Source organism: Lithobates pipiens, unplaced genomic scaffold (genome assembly GCF_037356315.1).
Source record: "Lithobates pipiens isolate NorthernLeopardFrog02 unplaced genomic scaffold, aLitPip1_a1.2 Scaffold_13, whole genome shotgun sequence".
Taxonomy (NCBI): domain Eukaryota; kingdom Metazoa; phylum Chordata; class Amphibia; order Anura; family Ranidae; genus Lithobates; species Lithobates pipiens.
The window spans coordinates 167789280-167807396 of NW_027507718.1; the positions used below are offsets into that span (position 1 = coordinate 167789280).

At 42.1% G+C, this 18117-nt stretch overlaps 1 protein-coding gene across 4 annotated transcripts in view; it reads left to right on the plus strand.

The window, feature by feature from the left end:
- Positions 1 to 18117, plus strand: part of BTBD2 (BTB domain containing 2) — a 238352-nt gene that overhangs the window by 179175 nt on the left and 41060 nt on the right. For all 4 annotated transcript variants that reach the window (XM_077475821.1, XM_077475820.1, XM_077475819.1 and 1 more), the window contains one exon: positions 14724 to 14916. In XM_077475821.1, the coding sequence (XP_077331947.1) occupies positions 14724 to 14916 (193 nt within the window). The remainder of the gene's footprint in view (positions 1 to 14723; positions 14917 to 18117) is intronic.

The following is an 18117-nucleotide window of genomic DNA, read 5'->3' on the forward strand; positions in this document are numbered from 1 at the left end:
CAACATGCCACTTTTGATGGACTCAGTTCACCTTAGTTGAATATGCCATTTGATAGAGGAAGATGGTGAAGATGGGGGTTTATCCAATACCCTGGAGGTCAGCAACGTCTCAGTAGGGTCAGAATCTAATGTAATCTGAGAGGGTAACTGCTGGAGGAAAGCGTGCCGAAGCTGCAGATACCTAAAGAACATCCAGTTACAGTGCCTTGCAAAAGTATTCACCCCCCGGCTTTTTTTTCTTTCCATAAATAGATTTTTATTGAGAATATCCGATTAAGTAGAAACAAAACCAGTATATATCAAATACACAAGCGCAACCATGACCCCTTTTGTACAAGGAAAGACGCAAGAGATCTAGTGGGGCATGGGTCCTGGTGAATCAAACAGAGCTATACATATTTACTCATATATTGCCACAGGGCAAAACATAATGAACAACATATATATATATATATATATATATATATATATATATATATATATATATATATATATATATATATATATATATATATATATATATATACACATACACATACATATATACATACACATATATACAGACACATATATACATAGACACATATATACATAGACACATATACACATATATACATAGACACATATATACATATATACATAGACACATATATACATATATACATACACACATATATACATACACACATACATACATACACACACACATACATACACACATACATATATAATTTTTTTTTTTTTTTTGAAGAGACACTTGAGCTGGGTCGGGTAGCAATGCAAATGGATGCAAAACCTGTGAGACCAATATCACCAGGTCTAACTCGGGTCCTGAAAAATACATACGGCCTGACTACAATGAAACTCTGGGAACATTTTTGATTGGCTAAATACTGTAGGGGAAGGTCAAGACTGTGTTAAAGGGATAGAAAAGAGTAGGGAAGTGAGGGAGGAGGGGTTGAGGGCAAGGAGGGAAGAAATAGGGGGTGGAGACGGGTAGTGGGTGCCCCCACCGCCACAGCATCCCCCGGTATAAGATCTAGGCATTCCTGTCAGGAAAGGAAAGAATGTTTGTTTTATTTCTCCATAGTTTGGAAGTGTTCCCAACAGGCTCAGATGGTCGAAGATTTCTACAGATGTTCTTTGGGAGGTAGAGATCAATTCTTCCATCTCCTCTATCTTGGCAACCTTGGCCAGCTATTCTTGGGTACAGGGGATATCTGTAGATTGCCAGTGCATAGGGATTCATAATCTGGCCGCGTTGACGATATGCATGGCCAGTGATTTGTAGTAAGCTTGTTTAGGGAGGGTTGTATGATGGAGATATTGAGCAGGATTATAGTTTAAAGTATAAGTGGTGACTTATGAGTTAGTGGTATGCACTTCCTGCCAAAAAGGTCATATCAAAGGGCACACGCACCAAATATGGATCATGGAGCCTTCCTCTTTCTTGCACCTCCAGCAGATATTTGGGATTATGGGTGAGAACTTGTCTAACCTGACTGGGGTTCTCTACCATTTAGTTGTGATTTTATACCAATTTTCTTGGATTGCTATGTTCATTGAGCCTTTGTGTGCGTAAGTATATATATATATATATATATATATCTTCCCAATGTTCTTTTGTGAGGATCATATGCAAGTCTTTTCACCTTGAGCTGTGAGGGTATAGTTTTTGTCTGGCAGTGTAAAGCTGTAAGTTATTAAATGCCTTTGGGGTGCGTTACGTGAAGTCGTGAACACAAGGCTTCAAATGGGGAGAGTTGTTTACCCCATGTTGTGGTTGGGTCTTTAGTGGTGAGGAAATGTCTCAATTGTCTGTAGGTCCAGAAAGGGAATTTGTTGGTCTGGGATAATTATGCTAAGTCGTCATACAAGCGTAATCTTCCCTTGTAAAAGAACTGGTGTGCTTGCACCTCTTCCTGTGGCCATTCCTTTTTTAAGAATGAGGTGGATTCCCTTGGGGAAGTCTGAATTGCTGCACAGGGGGGTCAAGGGCCCCAGTTGAGAGGATAATTTGAAGAGGTGTATGGGTCGGTTAAAGGCCATTAACGAGGGGAAGGTGAGGGGATGTCTTTTGAGGGTCTGGAACCAACGGCTGGTTGTAAGCCAGGGAAGGTTGTGTGTTGGACTATTTGTGAAATGGTTCTCTAATGTAACCCACACTTTCTCAGACTTGTAAACTTGCCAGTCCACAATCCTGGTTAAATGGCATGCCAGGTGTATAAATATAGATTTATTTATATGTCTTCTCTCCTGATAAATTCGGTCACCTTCTCCTTTAAATTGTATTCTTATTGCTCCATAGGACCCAATAGATTAATAGAGAGGGAATACCATAGTGTAGTATTTCACAAATAGCATTTATTAAAAATTTTCATACACAGGGTACTCTAATAGATAGAAAAAAAGCCTTTTTCTAGAAATCAGCAGAACGTGCATCCATAGTCAGCATCCTTCCCGTCCCTACGCGTGACATCACACCACGTGACTTCATCAGGGGAACTATTTTTAATAAATGCCATTAAAGGAGAAGGTGACCGAATTTATCAGGAGAGAAGACATATAAAGAAATCTATATACCTTTATGCGAATCCCTCCTTGCTATAGGTAAGGGGCCACTGCCCACTAAAGTGTGATCACAGCGGGATTAAGCACTGGGAGATTCACACCTCAGTTGAATTTGCACAAGTTTGCACAAAGCACTTGCACTTAAAGGAGACCGTTTTTTATTTATGGACTTGAATATTTATATCTTTTAATTTTTTTCTTTGATGGATTTCAATATGAATATTTAATCTATAGAGGCCAGATTCATCCTGATATAACGTATGTTACAGCCGGCTCTGTAGTGTGTTTACTACTATATATATATTTTTTGTTTAATTCTAAAGTTTATTTCCATGTGATCAGGAGAGGGTACCCTCTTTTTGGTCTAGGTATACTCTTATTTTCTTGTATATCATTTGTTTATTATTAGGGTGGTTCACTTATATCACCTCTGGAGAGTGTTTACTTATTTGCACATTTATAAGATGCACTTGGCACTTTATGATCAATTCACTGTTTTTTGGCTTTACATTTAATTGAAGCAGTTGTGTTTCCGTGGAGGTTTTCAATTGACTCTGTAGTGCGTTTACATTTTTTTTTTTTCTCTGCACTCTATCAAAATAGTATTTTTTTAAGAGACTGTTTTTAGTTAACTTTTGTTCACTTGATTTTCATTTATTTGGATTCTATCACCTCTGTGGTGTGTTTATTTTACTTAAATTATTATTTTTTTTTATATTGCACTATTGATTTGTGTAACTAGGCATTATACTTATCACCCTCGGAGGGTTATTTAATATAGGGGCAGTGCAATACCAACATATCTTTAGTTTCTTATTAAGTGGATACGGTGTGATCCATTCCGGTAGTAGCAGCCCCTGACATTTGATGGATCAGCAGCGGTAGCGCAGGAATAAAACACTATCATTCCAATTCCCCCTTTAGCTTTGGTGCAAGTCAGGCAGGAGTATTTTATGCCTGGGGCAGCAGTTTTCCAAATAAAGGTAGTGCATGCCCTTTTGTACTCTGCAAAGAAGGAAGTAGGGAGGTGAGTTGAGATCAACTGCATCAGATATAGGAGACGTGCGAGGACAAACTTTTTTTTTTTTTTTTTTTTATTAAGGCCACTCTATCAAACCAGGAGACATTGAGATTGGCTCATTCCTTCAGTTCTATTTGAATCTTAGAGAGGGCAGGCAAGAAGTTCTGGTTGTATAGATCTGTTATTTTCCTGGTGATTTGGATGCCCAGATAAGTAATGGCTTCTTTTTTTCCATTGGAAGGGAAAGGATTCCTGACAGTGGGTTACTTCCTGTGGTGGTAGTGAAACGTTTAGGACATGCGATTTGGAATAATTGATTTTCAGATTTGATCCCGAATTGTTTTATGTCACTTAGTAAGTTGGGTAGGGACACGCTAGGGGTTTTTAAAGATAAGATATCCTCGACAAAGGCCGCTACTTTAAACTCCCTATTCTCAATGAAGCATCCTTTTTATATTGGGATTGACTCAAGGGTTCTAGTGTCAAAACAAAAATCAGGGGAGGTGAGGGGCAGCCCTATCGTGTCCCATTGCTGAGTGAGGAGGCCATTAACTTTTACCTTGGCAGAAGGGTTTGTGTACAAGGCATTAATATGCATACACATGTGCAGTAGGAGCTCCACTCCTTTTAATACTGCCTGCATATAATCCCAAGCTACCCTGTCGAACGCCTTCTCAGCATCAAGAGACAGAATCCCTGGGTCTGCGATGAGGTGAGCCTGTGATGTAAATTCATTGTGCGTATGGTGTTCTCTGGCTTCCCTACCTGGGATAAAACCCACTTGATCCGGTGAGATGAAGCCAGGGATAAAAGGTAGCAGTCTATTAGCGAGTGTCTTTTTACGTACAGTTTAACCACTTGCTTACTGGGCACTTAAACACCCTTCCTGACCAGACCAATTTTCAGCTTTTGGTGCTCTCACACTTTGAATGACAATTACTCAGTCATGCAACACTGTACCCAAATGAATTTTGTGTCCTTTTTTTCCCACAAATAGAGCTTTCTTTTGGTGGTATTTGATCACCTCCTGGGGTTTTTATTTTTTGCGCTATAAATGAAAAAAGACCAAAATTTTTGAAAAAAAGCGCATATTTCTTTGTTTCTGTGACAGAATTATGCTAATTATTAATTTTTTTCTTCATAAATTTTGGCCACAATTTATACTGCTACATATCTTTGGTAAAAATAACCCAAATTAGTGGATATTATTTGGTCTTTGTGAAAGTTATAGAGTCTACAAGCTGTGGTGCGAATCGCACAAAATTGATCACATCTGATGTACTGGTGGCCTATCTCGCTTCTTGTGACCCGAACAAGTCAGGAAAGTACAAATACCCCCCAAATGACCCCTTTATGGAAAGTAGACATTCCAAGGTATTTAGTAAGAGGCATGGTGAGCTTTTTGATGTTGTCATTTTTCCCCCACAATTCTTTGCAAAATTAAGATTTTTCATTTTTTTTTATTTTTCTCCACAAAATTGTCATTGTAATAGGTTATTTCTCTCACATGGCATGTGTATACCACAAATGACACCCCCAAAAAAATTCTGCTACTCCTCCTGAGTATTACAATACCACATGTGTGTGACTTTTTCACAGCCTGGCCACATAGAGAGGCCCAACATGCAGGGAGCGCCATCACGTGTTCTAGGAGCATAAATTACACATCTAACTTGTTGACTACTTATTACACTTTTGAAATACCAGGACAATGACACATGACACTTATGACAGATGGCACTGATATGTGGCAATGATGACACGTGGCACTGATGACAGATGGCACTAATATGTGGCACTGATGACAGATGACACTAATATGTGGCACTGATGACACATGGCACTAATATGTGGCACTGATGACACGTGGCACTAATATGTGGCACTGATGACACGTGGCACTAATACGTGGCACTGATGACACGTGGCACTAATACGTGGCACCGATGACGCGTGACACTGACAACAGATGGCACGTGACGCACTGTTGACAAATGGCACTGATACGTGGCACTGATGACAGATGCTACTTATACGTGGCACTGATGACAGATGGCACTGGGGACAAATGGCACTGACAACAGGTGGCACTGGGGACAGATAGCACTGGGGGCAGGTGGCACTGGGGTGGGGTGGATGGCACTGGGGGAGGATGGCACTTTTTTTTTTACACTTCTTCTTTTTTTTTTTTTTTTTTCTCTGTGCACTGACGGCTGCTGCAGCCGTTAATCTCTCCCCTCTCACACGCTGTCTATGTGAGGAGGGAGAGCCGCGCTGAGAGGAGATCTCATATGTTTACATATGAGATCATCTCCCATTGGACACGCCGATCACGCTGTGATTGGCTGTTTACAGCGATCTGTGTTTGCCTGTCCCCGGGGGACACGGCGAACACAGAACTTCCGTGATGCGCGCCCGCGGCAGCGCGCATTGCGGAAGTAAACAATAGGACATCCAGGGACGGCCAATTGCAGGAAAGCGCCTGCTCTAAGGCCGTAAATCGGCTATAGGGCGGGCGCGAGGTGGTTAATATCTACATTAAGTAGGAAGATGGGCCTATAATTGGATACTTGTGTCTGATCTTTGCCGTCTTTAGAGATGACTGTTAAGTGGGTTTCTAATAATCTGCCTGGGAGAGTTTGGGGGTTTGCTAGGGAGTTGAATAACTTTTTAATAGTGTTGGTTTCAGTTATTCTGTAAAGCAATTGTAATACATTAGAGGAAAACCTTCAGGTCCTGGGCTTTTACCCACTTTTTCATTTGTTTTATTGCCAAGTTATGTTCCTCTAAAGTGAGAGGGCTTTCCATGGCTTCTGCTTGTTGAGAGGTAATTGGCTTGGGAGAGTGCTTATAAGAAGTGCTTATTTTGGCAGGGCGACTATCTGAGTTTAATTTTCCTACGTTGTCACGTGTCAAGTTGTAAAGCTTGGAGTAAAATTTTTCTAATTTTTTGACAATGTCAACATTCTTAGAGAAGAGGTTGACGTGGCTATCATGAATCTGGTGGATCGTAGACTGAGATTTGGCTGTCTGAATTGTGCAGGCCAACAGTCTCCCACTCTTAATGCCGTGCTCATCGAACACCTTCTGTCCAACGACATACTGTTGTCTGGTGCGTTTCCCTAGCTCATCTAACAGAGTAGAGCGAGCTTGCATGAGTTTTTGAAGTGTCAATAGGGAAGTGAAATGTTTGTGTTCTTTCGAGTCTGAATTGTCTCAATAAGGGATTTCATCTGTTCTTTGGCGTTTCTTTTTGTTGTCGGGAGCTAAGGAGATTAGCTTACCTCTAATGACACATTTGTGCCTCCGAAAATGTAATGGTGTGATGTCAGGTGATGAGTTTTCTTTAAAATATAGTTGGATTCGAAAGAGTATTTGCAGTATCTCTGGGTCTTTCAAAAGGGAGGAATTCAGCCTCCATGAATTTGAGTCATTGTGATGGGATGATGATCGGACAGAAACATTGGTTCTATTGATGTTTAGGAGAGAGAAGCCAGGTCAGTTTGGGATAGGAAGAAGTAATCTGTTCTGGAATGCTTTTGGTGTGGTGAGTTAAAAAGGGTATAGTCTTTAACGGCCGGAAATTAGGTGCGCCAGGTATCGTGCAGTTGCAGGTGGTGTTGTAATTTAATTTGGTGGAGAGCGCGGTATGGAAAGGAAGATGTACCTGTGGAGGTGTCTAGGAGAGGGTTCATTAGGACATTAAAGTCTCCCCCCAGAACTACTATACCACCTTGGAAGGTAGATAGCAGGTTGCAGAATTTCCTGAATAAAAATAGTTGGTGTTCATTGGGACAATATACTTTAGCTGGCGTGATTGGTTTAGATGCATATGTGCCCTTAACGACGAAGTACCTACCCTCTGAGTCTATTCTAGAATCTGATAACTGAAAGTCAGCAAATTTTGAGATTGGGATCGAGACCTCTTTTGGTTTTAGCTTCTGAATTGGTGGAATGTAGCGCCTTATTGTAAATGCTGGGTTGGGTATAGCATTTGTACGAAAATGTGTTTCTTGTAGGAAGTGGGCCCTGTGTTTAGTTGAGGCTGATGGCACCTGTGATCTTTTCTCCAGGAGGTTTAAGCCTCTAACATTTAGTAATAGGCATTTTAAGGTTAGTCGTTGCATTTCTTAGAAGGGGGGGGGGGGGAGACACAAGATTCTTGGGAGCTGAGGCAGTGTTATCTGGTTTACTTGGCTCTAGCCTGGGTATCTTGGTGTTGTACACGGAAGGATCACAGACGATCGGCGGGTGAGGGGAAGGGGAACAGACCCCACTCAGAAAGGGGGAAAAAAAAATAGAGAAAAGGAAAATGGTATAGAAGAAAAAAGAAAAGGGGTAGTCGGGGGGGGGTTTCTAATGGGTCGTGTGAATTTTTTCTCTGTAGGAGTCTGTGTAGATACTGGAGATGGAGACTCCAATCCACCTGATGTGATGGGTCTGGGGTGTCAGCTAAATTCCGAAAGGACAGCTGTGGGTGGACTGTAAACCTGGAGAGGGTCAATTGACTTAGCACTAGGGAGGGCGAAACTGTAACACAGAAATAACAAGGGGTATGGGCTGGTATATTACAATTCTTTTAGGAATACCCCCTCACTAATGAGTTTGGTTCCAAGGTAGGGGGCCCACAGGCCTCATTTAGTGACTTTTAACAGCATCCCATAGTAACTCGGTAACTTACAAAATTGTTCTATGGCACACAAATACCAGTTAACTGTACTTGAGAAAACAAGACAACATAAAACAGTATACAACAGCAATGGATCCAAGGCTATGAAAGTTCTAAGGTATTGAATTTATTCTTCTCCTCAGTCTTTACGAGGGAATCGGGGGGCTTCAGTAACCAAAACTGCAGTGTTTATCCTCGAGACACGTCACAGGAAGCACCACCATGGTTAACAGAGGCCAGCATTTAAAATTAAACTTGGAAAATGTAACATTAATCAACGGGACCATATGGCTTGCACCCAAGGGTACTTGGGGAACTCGGTCAAGTAATTGCCAGACCATTGTTCCTAATTTTTACTGACTGGAATGGTACCAGCTGTTTGGAGAAAAGCCAATGTAGCACCAAAATGTTAAAAGGGCCCAAAATATATCACCGGGAATTACAGACCAGATAGCCTAACATCAATAGTATGTAAACTCTTGGAGGGGATAAGGGATTATATACAACATTTTAGTAATGAAAACATTATCATTAGCAGTAATCAGCATGGATTCAATACGAATCGTTCTTGCCAAACCAATCTACTAACCTTCTATGAGGAGGTAAGTTGCCAGCTAGATAAAGGAAGGCCTGTAGATGTGGTGTATCTGGATTTTGCAAAAGCATTTGACACAGTTCACCATAAATGTTTACTGTGCAAAATAAGGTCCTTTGGCATGGACCATAGGGGGTGAGTACATGAATTGAAAACCAGCTACAAGGGCGAGTTCAGAGGGATGATGATAAATGGGGAGTACTCGGAGTGGTCAGGGGTGGGTAGTGGGGTCCCACAGGGTTCTGTGCGGGGACAAATCCTATTTAATTTGTTCATAAATTACCTGGAGGATGGGGTAAACAGTTCAATCTCTGTATATACAGATGATACTAAGCTAAGCAGAGCACTAACTTCTCCGCATGATGTGGAAACCTTGCAAAAAGATATGAACAAATGAATGGGGTGGACAACTACATGGCAAATGAGGTTCAATGTAGAAAAATGTAAAATAATGCATTTGGGTGACAAAAATATGAATGCAATCTATACACTGGGGGGAGAACCTCTGGGAATCTAGGATGGAAATGACCTGGGGGTCCTAGTAGGTGATGGGCTCAGCAATGCCAAGCTGCTGCTAACAAAGAAAACAGAATATTGGCATGCAGTAAAAAGGGGATGAACTCCAGAGATAAAACGATAATTGTCCCGCTCTACAAGAATCTGGTCCAGCTGGACCTGGAATATGCTGTCCAGTTCTGGGCACCAGTCCTCAAGAAGGATGTACTGGAAATGGAGCGATTACAAAGAAGGGCAACAATGCCGATAAAGGGTCTGGAGGATATTTGTTATGAGGAAAGGTTCCAAGCACTGAACTTAAACGTATTCTCTCTGGAGAAGAGACACTTGAGAGGGGATATGATTTCAATATGCAAATACGATACGATACTGGTGACCCTACCCCCCCCCCCCCCCAATTTGCCAAAGGGAGTTTAACAAGACTCGTGGACACTTATTAAAATTAGAAGAAAAGAGGTTTAACCTTAAACTATGTAGAGGGTTCTTTACTGTAAGGGCGGCAAGGATGTGGAATGTCCTTCCACAGATGGTGGTCTCAACGAGGGTGATTGATTGTTTCAAGAAACTATTAAATAAGCACCTGAACGACCGCAACATACAGGGATATACAATGTAATACTGACCTCTAATCGCACACATAGGTTGGACTTGTCTTTTTTTCAACCTCACCTACTATGTAACTATGCATGGAAGGTTATCTGATCAATTAAATTAGCCCGATCAACGGTATTCAGTATGTTAGCTGTTGAGTTTGGTAAACTCACTCCTTGAAGGGTTAGCCTTTTCAGCTGTGTTTCTATGTCTGTTCGTGGGCTGCAAGGGATCTTATGTTCTTGACTCATACTAACGGTGCATTCAAACCCCCCCCCCCCCAAGAAAATATCATCATGATACTACCTGAATGTTTTTTTGAATGTAATTGTAAACCCTTCCCCGGTTTATTCTGCCCTAGGGTATTGTGCAGAAAGCTTCTGTGTAATGGTAGATATCATGTAGCCAGGAATGGTATTAATGTGTAGGTCTCCCTCTTCTCTCTAGTCGGGTTGTGAGTATATGCTGTAGTTGAGGTTGTGGTAGAACCGTTCTAGCCTTATATCTAGGTAAGATTTGCGGGAATGGAAATATGGTGTAAAGTAGAGCTGCACGATTCTGGGAAAAATGAGAATCACAATTTTTTTGCTTAGGATGAAGATCACAATTCTCAAATTTTATTTGAAAAATTGTAATTTAAAGATTTTTAGCTAGAAACACAAGCCTATCCACATTTTGTGGCTTCAGTGCAGAACGGCGACAAGTGACAATGTTGCCCCCTGTGCTAAAAACCGTTTTAGAAGGGGAACTGGTTGCAGGAATGGAAGGTATTTTCTGGCTAGTGCAGACAATCTCGGATACTGCTCTTTGCGAGTCTTCCACCAGACTAACGGATCATCTTCACTGTTAAGTGTTGCCTAAGAACAGATAAGAGTGTAGCTCCAAGGACAAGCTTTCGGATTGTTGTTGCTGTGAGCCTGAGGCTGTATCTGGTGCCCCTTCACTTGCTGATTTGAAAAAGCTACCGAAGCTCTTTCGAGCCTTCTTTGCATGACATTGACCACTATTAGGAGTTGTAGGGGGGCTTTGACATCTCCTCTTTTAGTCTGTTCTTGACAGCAGTTTTGTTATCTTCATTAACGCAAGTCATCTTAAACCTGTGATCAAGGGTTGTGGCTATGTCGAAGGTCTTGTGTTTTTTGGTCCTGATATTTTTCCTCCAGATACCCCATGATCTTTGATTTCAATGTGCAAATAAGATCAGAGTCCACTTTCTTATCAGCCAAAACAGAAGAGGTAAGTGTAGAGCAGGTTTCACAGAAGAGACACTGACATACTGCTCTCCTGAAAGGGCATCTGTGAAGTCTGCCAGTGGGGTGCTGTCCACAGCCTCCAAGATCTCTAGGTCTTACCATGTTTGTAAGAGGTGCCTAGCAGAAGAGAGGACATGGGTTATGGCAGCTTGCTGCTCAAGTATCCTCCTCACCATAGCCTGCCTAGATCCCCACCTTGTGGGGCACTCTGCCTTGAGCTTGTGGTCTGGTAAACAGTTGTTTTTGTGCCTCAGAAAGCTCCCTCTTCCTCCTCCAACTATAGCTAAAACACCCAACAAGCTTTTTGCACAAACCCGTAGCACGCTCAATTTGTGGGTTCTTCATTACATTCTCTATTGCGAGATGAAGCCTATGGTCAAAACACTGCAATCGTGTCCAGTGATTTATGGATATGGCCTTTACACTGTTGCTTCCGTTGTCTGTAGTGATGCACACAAGATTCTTCTCCTCCAATTTCCAGTTGATGAGAGCATCCTTTAATCCCTGCGCCAAAGCTTCGGCAGTGTGGTCCTCGGGAAGGGAAAAACCCAGTTTGTAGGCACCGACTTGTCATCTCAAAATCATCATTAATTAAATGGATTGTTAAACTCGTGTAAGGTTCCATTGCTCTGCTGGACCATGAATCTGAAGTTGCTGCAAAATGAAGTACATCTCGCAATTCCGTTGCAACTCTTTCACGACATTTGATGTACAGACCAGGGATTGCAACATGTAAAAAAGTACGAGAGGGCACTTGAAAGTGCTTATCAAGGGTTTGAATGAGTTTTTTTTAAACCCCTCTTTTTCAACAGTGGTCACGGGAGCCATGTAACCAAACACTGCCGTGAAGACCAGGGAACTCTCCAAACAAGTAAGGGACAATGTTGAGAAGTACAAGTCAGGGTTAGGTTATAAAAAAAAAAAAAAAAATCTAAATCTTTGATCCCTAGGAGCACCATCAACTCTATCACAACCAATGAAAAGAACATAGCACAACAGCAAACCTGTCAAGAGACGGCCACACATGAAAACTCATGGACCGGGCTAGGAGGACATTAATCAGAGAGGCAGCACAGAGACCTAAGGTAACCGTGGAAGAGCTGCAGAGTTCCACAGCAGAGACTGGCGTATCTGTACATAGGACAGCAATAAGCCGTACACTTCATAGAGTTGGGCTTTATGGCCGTATGACCAGAAGAAAGTCATTACTTTCCGCAAAAAACAAAATGGCGCGTTTTGAAAAGGCATGTGGGAGACTGCCAAAATGTAAGGAGGAAGGTGCTCTGGTCTGATGAGACTAAACTTTTTGGCCATTAAAGTAAACACTGTCAAACTCAACACCATCCCCATCATGCTGTGGGGATTTATTTCAGTAGTTGGGACTGGGAAACTTGTCAGAGTTGAGGGAAAGATGGATGGTGCTAAATACAGGGATATTCTGGTGCAAAACCTGTACCACTCTGTGTTTGAGTTGAGGCTAGGGCGGAGGTTCGCCTTCCAGCAGGACAATGACCCCAAACACACTGCTAAAGCGACACTTGAGTGATTTAAGGGGAAACATGTAAATGTGTTGGAAAATAATCAGTGGTAAGACTTAAAGATTGCTTTTCACAAGTGCAAACCATCCAACCATCCCAGTGGTAAGATGTGGCAAGCTCATAGAGGGTTATCTAAAGTGACTTGGAGCTGTGATAGCCGCAAAAGGTGGTTCTACAAAGTATTGACTTGGGGGGAAGAGTTATGCACATTTACTTTTTTTTGTTTTTTTTGTTATTTTGTCCTATTTGTTTGCTTCACAATAAAAAAAGAAACATTTTAAAGTTGTGGGCATGTCCTGTAAATTAAATCATGCAAAGCCTCAAACAGTCCATGTTAATTCCAGGTTGTGAGGCAACAAAACATGAAAAATACCAAGGGGGTGAATACTTTTGCAAGGCACTGTAGGCAGGGTAAAGGAGGCTTTAAGATCAGGAAAAGTTTTCCAGCAGCCATTATATGCTTCAAGCCCACCACTCCTCTAGTGGATATACCCTAGAACAGTGATGGCGAACCTTGGTACCACAGATGTTTTGGAACTACATTTCCCATGATGCTCGACTGCACTGCAGAGTGCATAAGCATCATGGGAAATGTAGTTCCAAAACATCTGGGGTGCCAAGGTTCGCCATCACTACCCTAGAATCTGTGATGCTATTCATGTGGGGAAGGGATGAATTGCCCCATAAGTAGATATATGAAGGGAAAAAAGACTGGTGAGCAGAACTTAACCCGAGCCTTATTTCAAATTAGAACCGTAGGGATTGATTGGCTAAAACTGGAGAGTGCAAAATCAGGTGCAGCTCTGCATAGAAACCAATTCTCTTCCAGTTTTTTTTGTCAAAGTTGGATTGAACAAGCTAAAGTTAGAAGCTGATTGGCTACTATGCACAACAGCACCAGATTTTACACTCTCCAGCTTTACTAAATCAACCCCTGTGGAGTTTTAATCTCAGGGTGAGCTCTAGGGCCTCTAAAAACCAGATTGCAAAGCGTAGAATATTAGCCCATTATAGCCACCTCTAGGGTCACAGCAGGATTATCCCAGGGCTGAGAGAACCACCACCTGACTGTGACGAGCAGGAGCAGATTGTTCTCTAGCTAGCCAAACCAGGAGACGCCCTGTCTTCTCACCCTGTTCAAAAATTTGCTGGGTCTAGTATAGGAGATGCACCTTGGGTAGCCTCAGTACTAAGGAGGATGTTGCACAAAGCCGTCTGAAGCGACTTGTAAACTACAAATAGTACTGTTAGAGGGAGGACTTGGGAGAACCAGAAAGACCGTCTTATTGGTATATGCATCACATATGTGGTTTTATAGTTTGACTTTTTGTAGTAGATGTTTTATAGAGTTGCTAAATCATCTCATTAACTTTTTAAAAGCGAAGTTCAGGATATATATATAAATAAAAAAAAAAAATGCCTAGATGGATGCGGCATCAATCCAGTGTTGCAGCTGTCACCCACCGGCTCTGCAGAGAGCACTGAGCAATCGAACATCACTCATCACTCATCACTCGGTTCTCCCCCTCGGCTCTGAGCATAGTACTGTGACTGTCGGTCAGCAGCTCTCTGCTCTCCCCTCCAGCATTTACTTGCCCGCTGTCCCCTGAAAATGAGTCGGAGTACAGAATGAACCATAAAGTATAGCCAAAAAAGCTTTGGCCATACTTATGCTTTAAGATCATGCATTTTAAAATTGGATAATATAGTCTGTTCTATTTCTTTTAGCTGTAACACCCACTGTCTTTTGCGGTACCTTCCTAAATAATCCAATCAGATTGTATCCAGTCAGGTAGTCCCTTGCTCTGCCTACTTGTTGATGGCGCTCAAAAATATCTATAGCAAGTTGTATAGTCATATTTGCAATTGCTTTAAATAGATTTTATAGTACATTTAATAAATCTCCATGCTAGTATGTTTTACATGCTTTTTGTTTTTTTCTACTTGAATTCCTTTTGCTGTTTCCTAGGTCCAGCACAGTCCGGTATACTTACTGATAGGGAGGTCGTGAGCTTGTTTCTGCATTTTACAGTGAATCCCAAACCTCGAGTGGAATTTATTGACAGGCCAAGATGTTGCTTGCGAGGGAAAGAATGTAATATTAACCGTTTCCAGCAAGTAGAAAGCCGCTGGGGTTATAGTGGCACTAGTGACCGAATAAGGTACGTGAATTATATAACTCAACTTGGAAAAAAAAAAGTGATTTGGTCTGCATTCTTACTTTGCAAAATAAGGCATAGCAACAGGTTTGCTTTAAAAGCTAAGTTCACTTTTTTCTCTAAATTACAACTCCCCTATGTACCAATATAGCATTAATGTACTACTTTTGCAGAAATAAAAACGCTTTCCATTTATCCTACACACGCTTACCTCACTTTTCCCATGGCTGTTTAAAAACTCTTCTCCATTACTTCTGCCTTACTTCCTGGACTATAGGTCCTGACGCAAGGAGTTGACCAGCTGACCTCATTAGCTAACACCCTGCATTATCTACCCTCCCATCTACCACACACTTCCAGGTGCATAACCACTTAAGCCCTGGACCATTTGCAGCTAAAGGACCAAGCCCCTTTTTGTGATTCAGCACTGCGTCGCTTTAACTGACAATTGCACGTGCAATGTGGCTCCCAAACAAAATTGGCATCCTCTTCTTTCCCCCCCCCCACAAATAGAGCTTTCTTTTGGTGGTTTTCGATCACCTCTGCGGTTTTTATTTTTTGCACTATAAACAAAAATAGAGCGACAATTTTGAAAAATATGCAATATTTTTTGCAATAATAAATCTCCCCCAAAAATTATATATAAAAAAATTTTTTCCCTCCGTTTAGGCTGATACCTATTCTAATACAGATTTTTGGTTAAAAATTGCAATAAGCGTTTGGTTTGCGCAAAATTTATAGCGTCTACAAAATAGGGAATAGTTTTATGGCATGTTTATTATTTTTTTTTTTTTACTAGTAATTGTGGCGATCAGCGATTTTTTTTATTTTATTTTTTTTATTCTTTATTTATTTTTTTATTGTGACTGCGACATTATGGCAGACACGTCCGACAATTTTGACACATTTTTGGGACCATTAATACAGCCATCAGTGCGATTAAATTAATCAACCACTAGGGGGCAGTGTAGGAGTTAATTTTTTTTTCTGTAGGGGGGCGTGGCTTGGCGTGTGGCGTCATTTGATCGTCTTTCCCTATGACAGGGAACAGACGATCAGGGACAGGCTCACCAGGAAGCACAAGGAGAGGTTTGTTTACACTTACCTCTCCTCTTTCTTCAGCTCTGTGACCCGATCGCGGGACACCGGTGGCGATCGGGTCCCGCGGCCACGGAGCTCAGTCGCAAGGGGCGCCGTGCATGACCCACGGCTGGGCACTTAAAGGGCAACGTACCTGTACATGCTTGTGCCATTCTGCCGACGTATATCAGCATGAGGCGGTCCTTAAGCAGTTAAGGATTTACAGAAAACAAAATGAAGCAGGAAAAGAAACCTAACATGGAAAAAAATTATCAAACGGGTGAATACAACTGAAAAAACACACAGACAAGCATCGACAGTAAATCCTGTGTATCCTATTAAGACTTAGGTGAAGTGTGTTGTTCACTACATTACGTCAGGGGACACAGAGCCAAAGTAATTACTATGTGGGTTATATATTGGACCGACAGGTGCTGGACACTGGCACGCCCCTAAGGCGTGTACGTTCCCCATATAACCCCTCCCATTACTGGGAGTCCTCAGTTTTTTCGCCAGTGTCTAAGGTGTTGGGCAAGAGTAAAGGTGTGCTGTGCTGAGCTCCATGGGCAGTAATCCTTGATGAGAGCCAGCCATGCTGACTGGATCCATTCTGATATCTTTGTAATGGACTAAATGAACGGTACCCGGGCTTCGTGATCCGAAGAAACAAGGTTTTGCTTGCGAATGCTTCTCTTTGAGAGCTGGGCCCTGGGATCCAGTACTTGGTAGTAAGGCCATAAAGTTTTACTGGCAGGGTGCTGTTGCAGTTCCAGGATTGTGGGTTAACCTGAGAGTTCCCCCGGTTCCTGAAGGTTTCCTATAAGGTCTACCGTGAAGGGTGAAGATTGAGTCTTTATCTCTGATAAAACCCTGCTGCAAGGATAGGGGCTCTTGAGGAATCTACCTCTAATTAGGTAAATTTGAACCTCCCCCACCTGTGGATGTTTTTTTCCTATTCATGCATAGATTATGTATTCTGAATGGGAACATTTCTATGAAGAAATGGGGGGGTTCCAGCAATTGATGCTGCAATTACCTCAGTGAGCAGAGTCTCACATGTCCAGTGGATAATGCACTGATGTTAAAGGATCCAGCAAATTAAGGATGGAACTTCCTTTTAAAGATGGGATGTCTTTTGCTGTCCTTGCTGCAATTGGTGTCTCTGTCCTTTAACCCTTTAACGTCTGCTCCACCATTTTGGTGGAGCACATTTTGAGCCACGCTAACTCATTGAAAAATATATGGACTTCAAAGGGTTAAAGAACAGTTTGTGGAGATACCTGAGATTCTGCCTGATCAGCAATGGGCTGGTGTATCTGATGCACTTTCTCACAGTAGATGCTATGGAAGACTATCGTTTAAGCCTTATGGCTTATGCATGGACTAGTGCATTCTTGCAGAGTTCTGTGTCTGATATATTAATCAGCCAAAGCACCATGTGAAAGCTCCTAGCCAGTTTGTTTCCCTTGAGTGGATAAGTACATCCAAAACGGTAAAGCTCTCTTTACCAGTAAAAGGAAGTTCAAACATTTCTCCTTTTATTGTGCTGCCTCTCCTATGCCTGGGGCATCTGCCTCTAGGCAGTCCCGACAGTCTCAACCGTCAGGTTCAAGGGAAAGTCCGCAAGGGCAGCACCAGGATCTTGGGGGCAGAAAGCCCACAAAGCAGAATGCTAAACCCTTCCCATGAAGGAGTACCCCCACTCGTTTGGGTGAGGGGAAAGCTCAAAATCTGGCAGGAACAATGTCAAGAGCAGAGGTATTTTTGAGGGTCCGTGGTTTGGGTGCTGTCTGTGGAGTACTTGGGCTGCTGATGGGGCAGTCTTTATGCAAGAGTTTCCATCTCCTTGGCGAATGTTTCTAAGGATCCAGAGAAAAAGGTCTTCCTGTCCTCTGGATCAGCTGTTATCCCAGTCGCTGATATCAGAGGTTCCCTTAGTGGAACAGGAAGTTTGACTCGAACCTTTTTAAGGTTCCAGAACCAAACATAGAGGTAAGACATATTCTAGATCTCGAAGATCTGAATCGGCACTTACATCCGATCTTTTCACAATTCGATCGGCTGTGTCCATCCTGCAAGGAGGGGAGTTGCATATCTCCACGTGCCAAAGTTTCCCGCTTACCA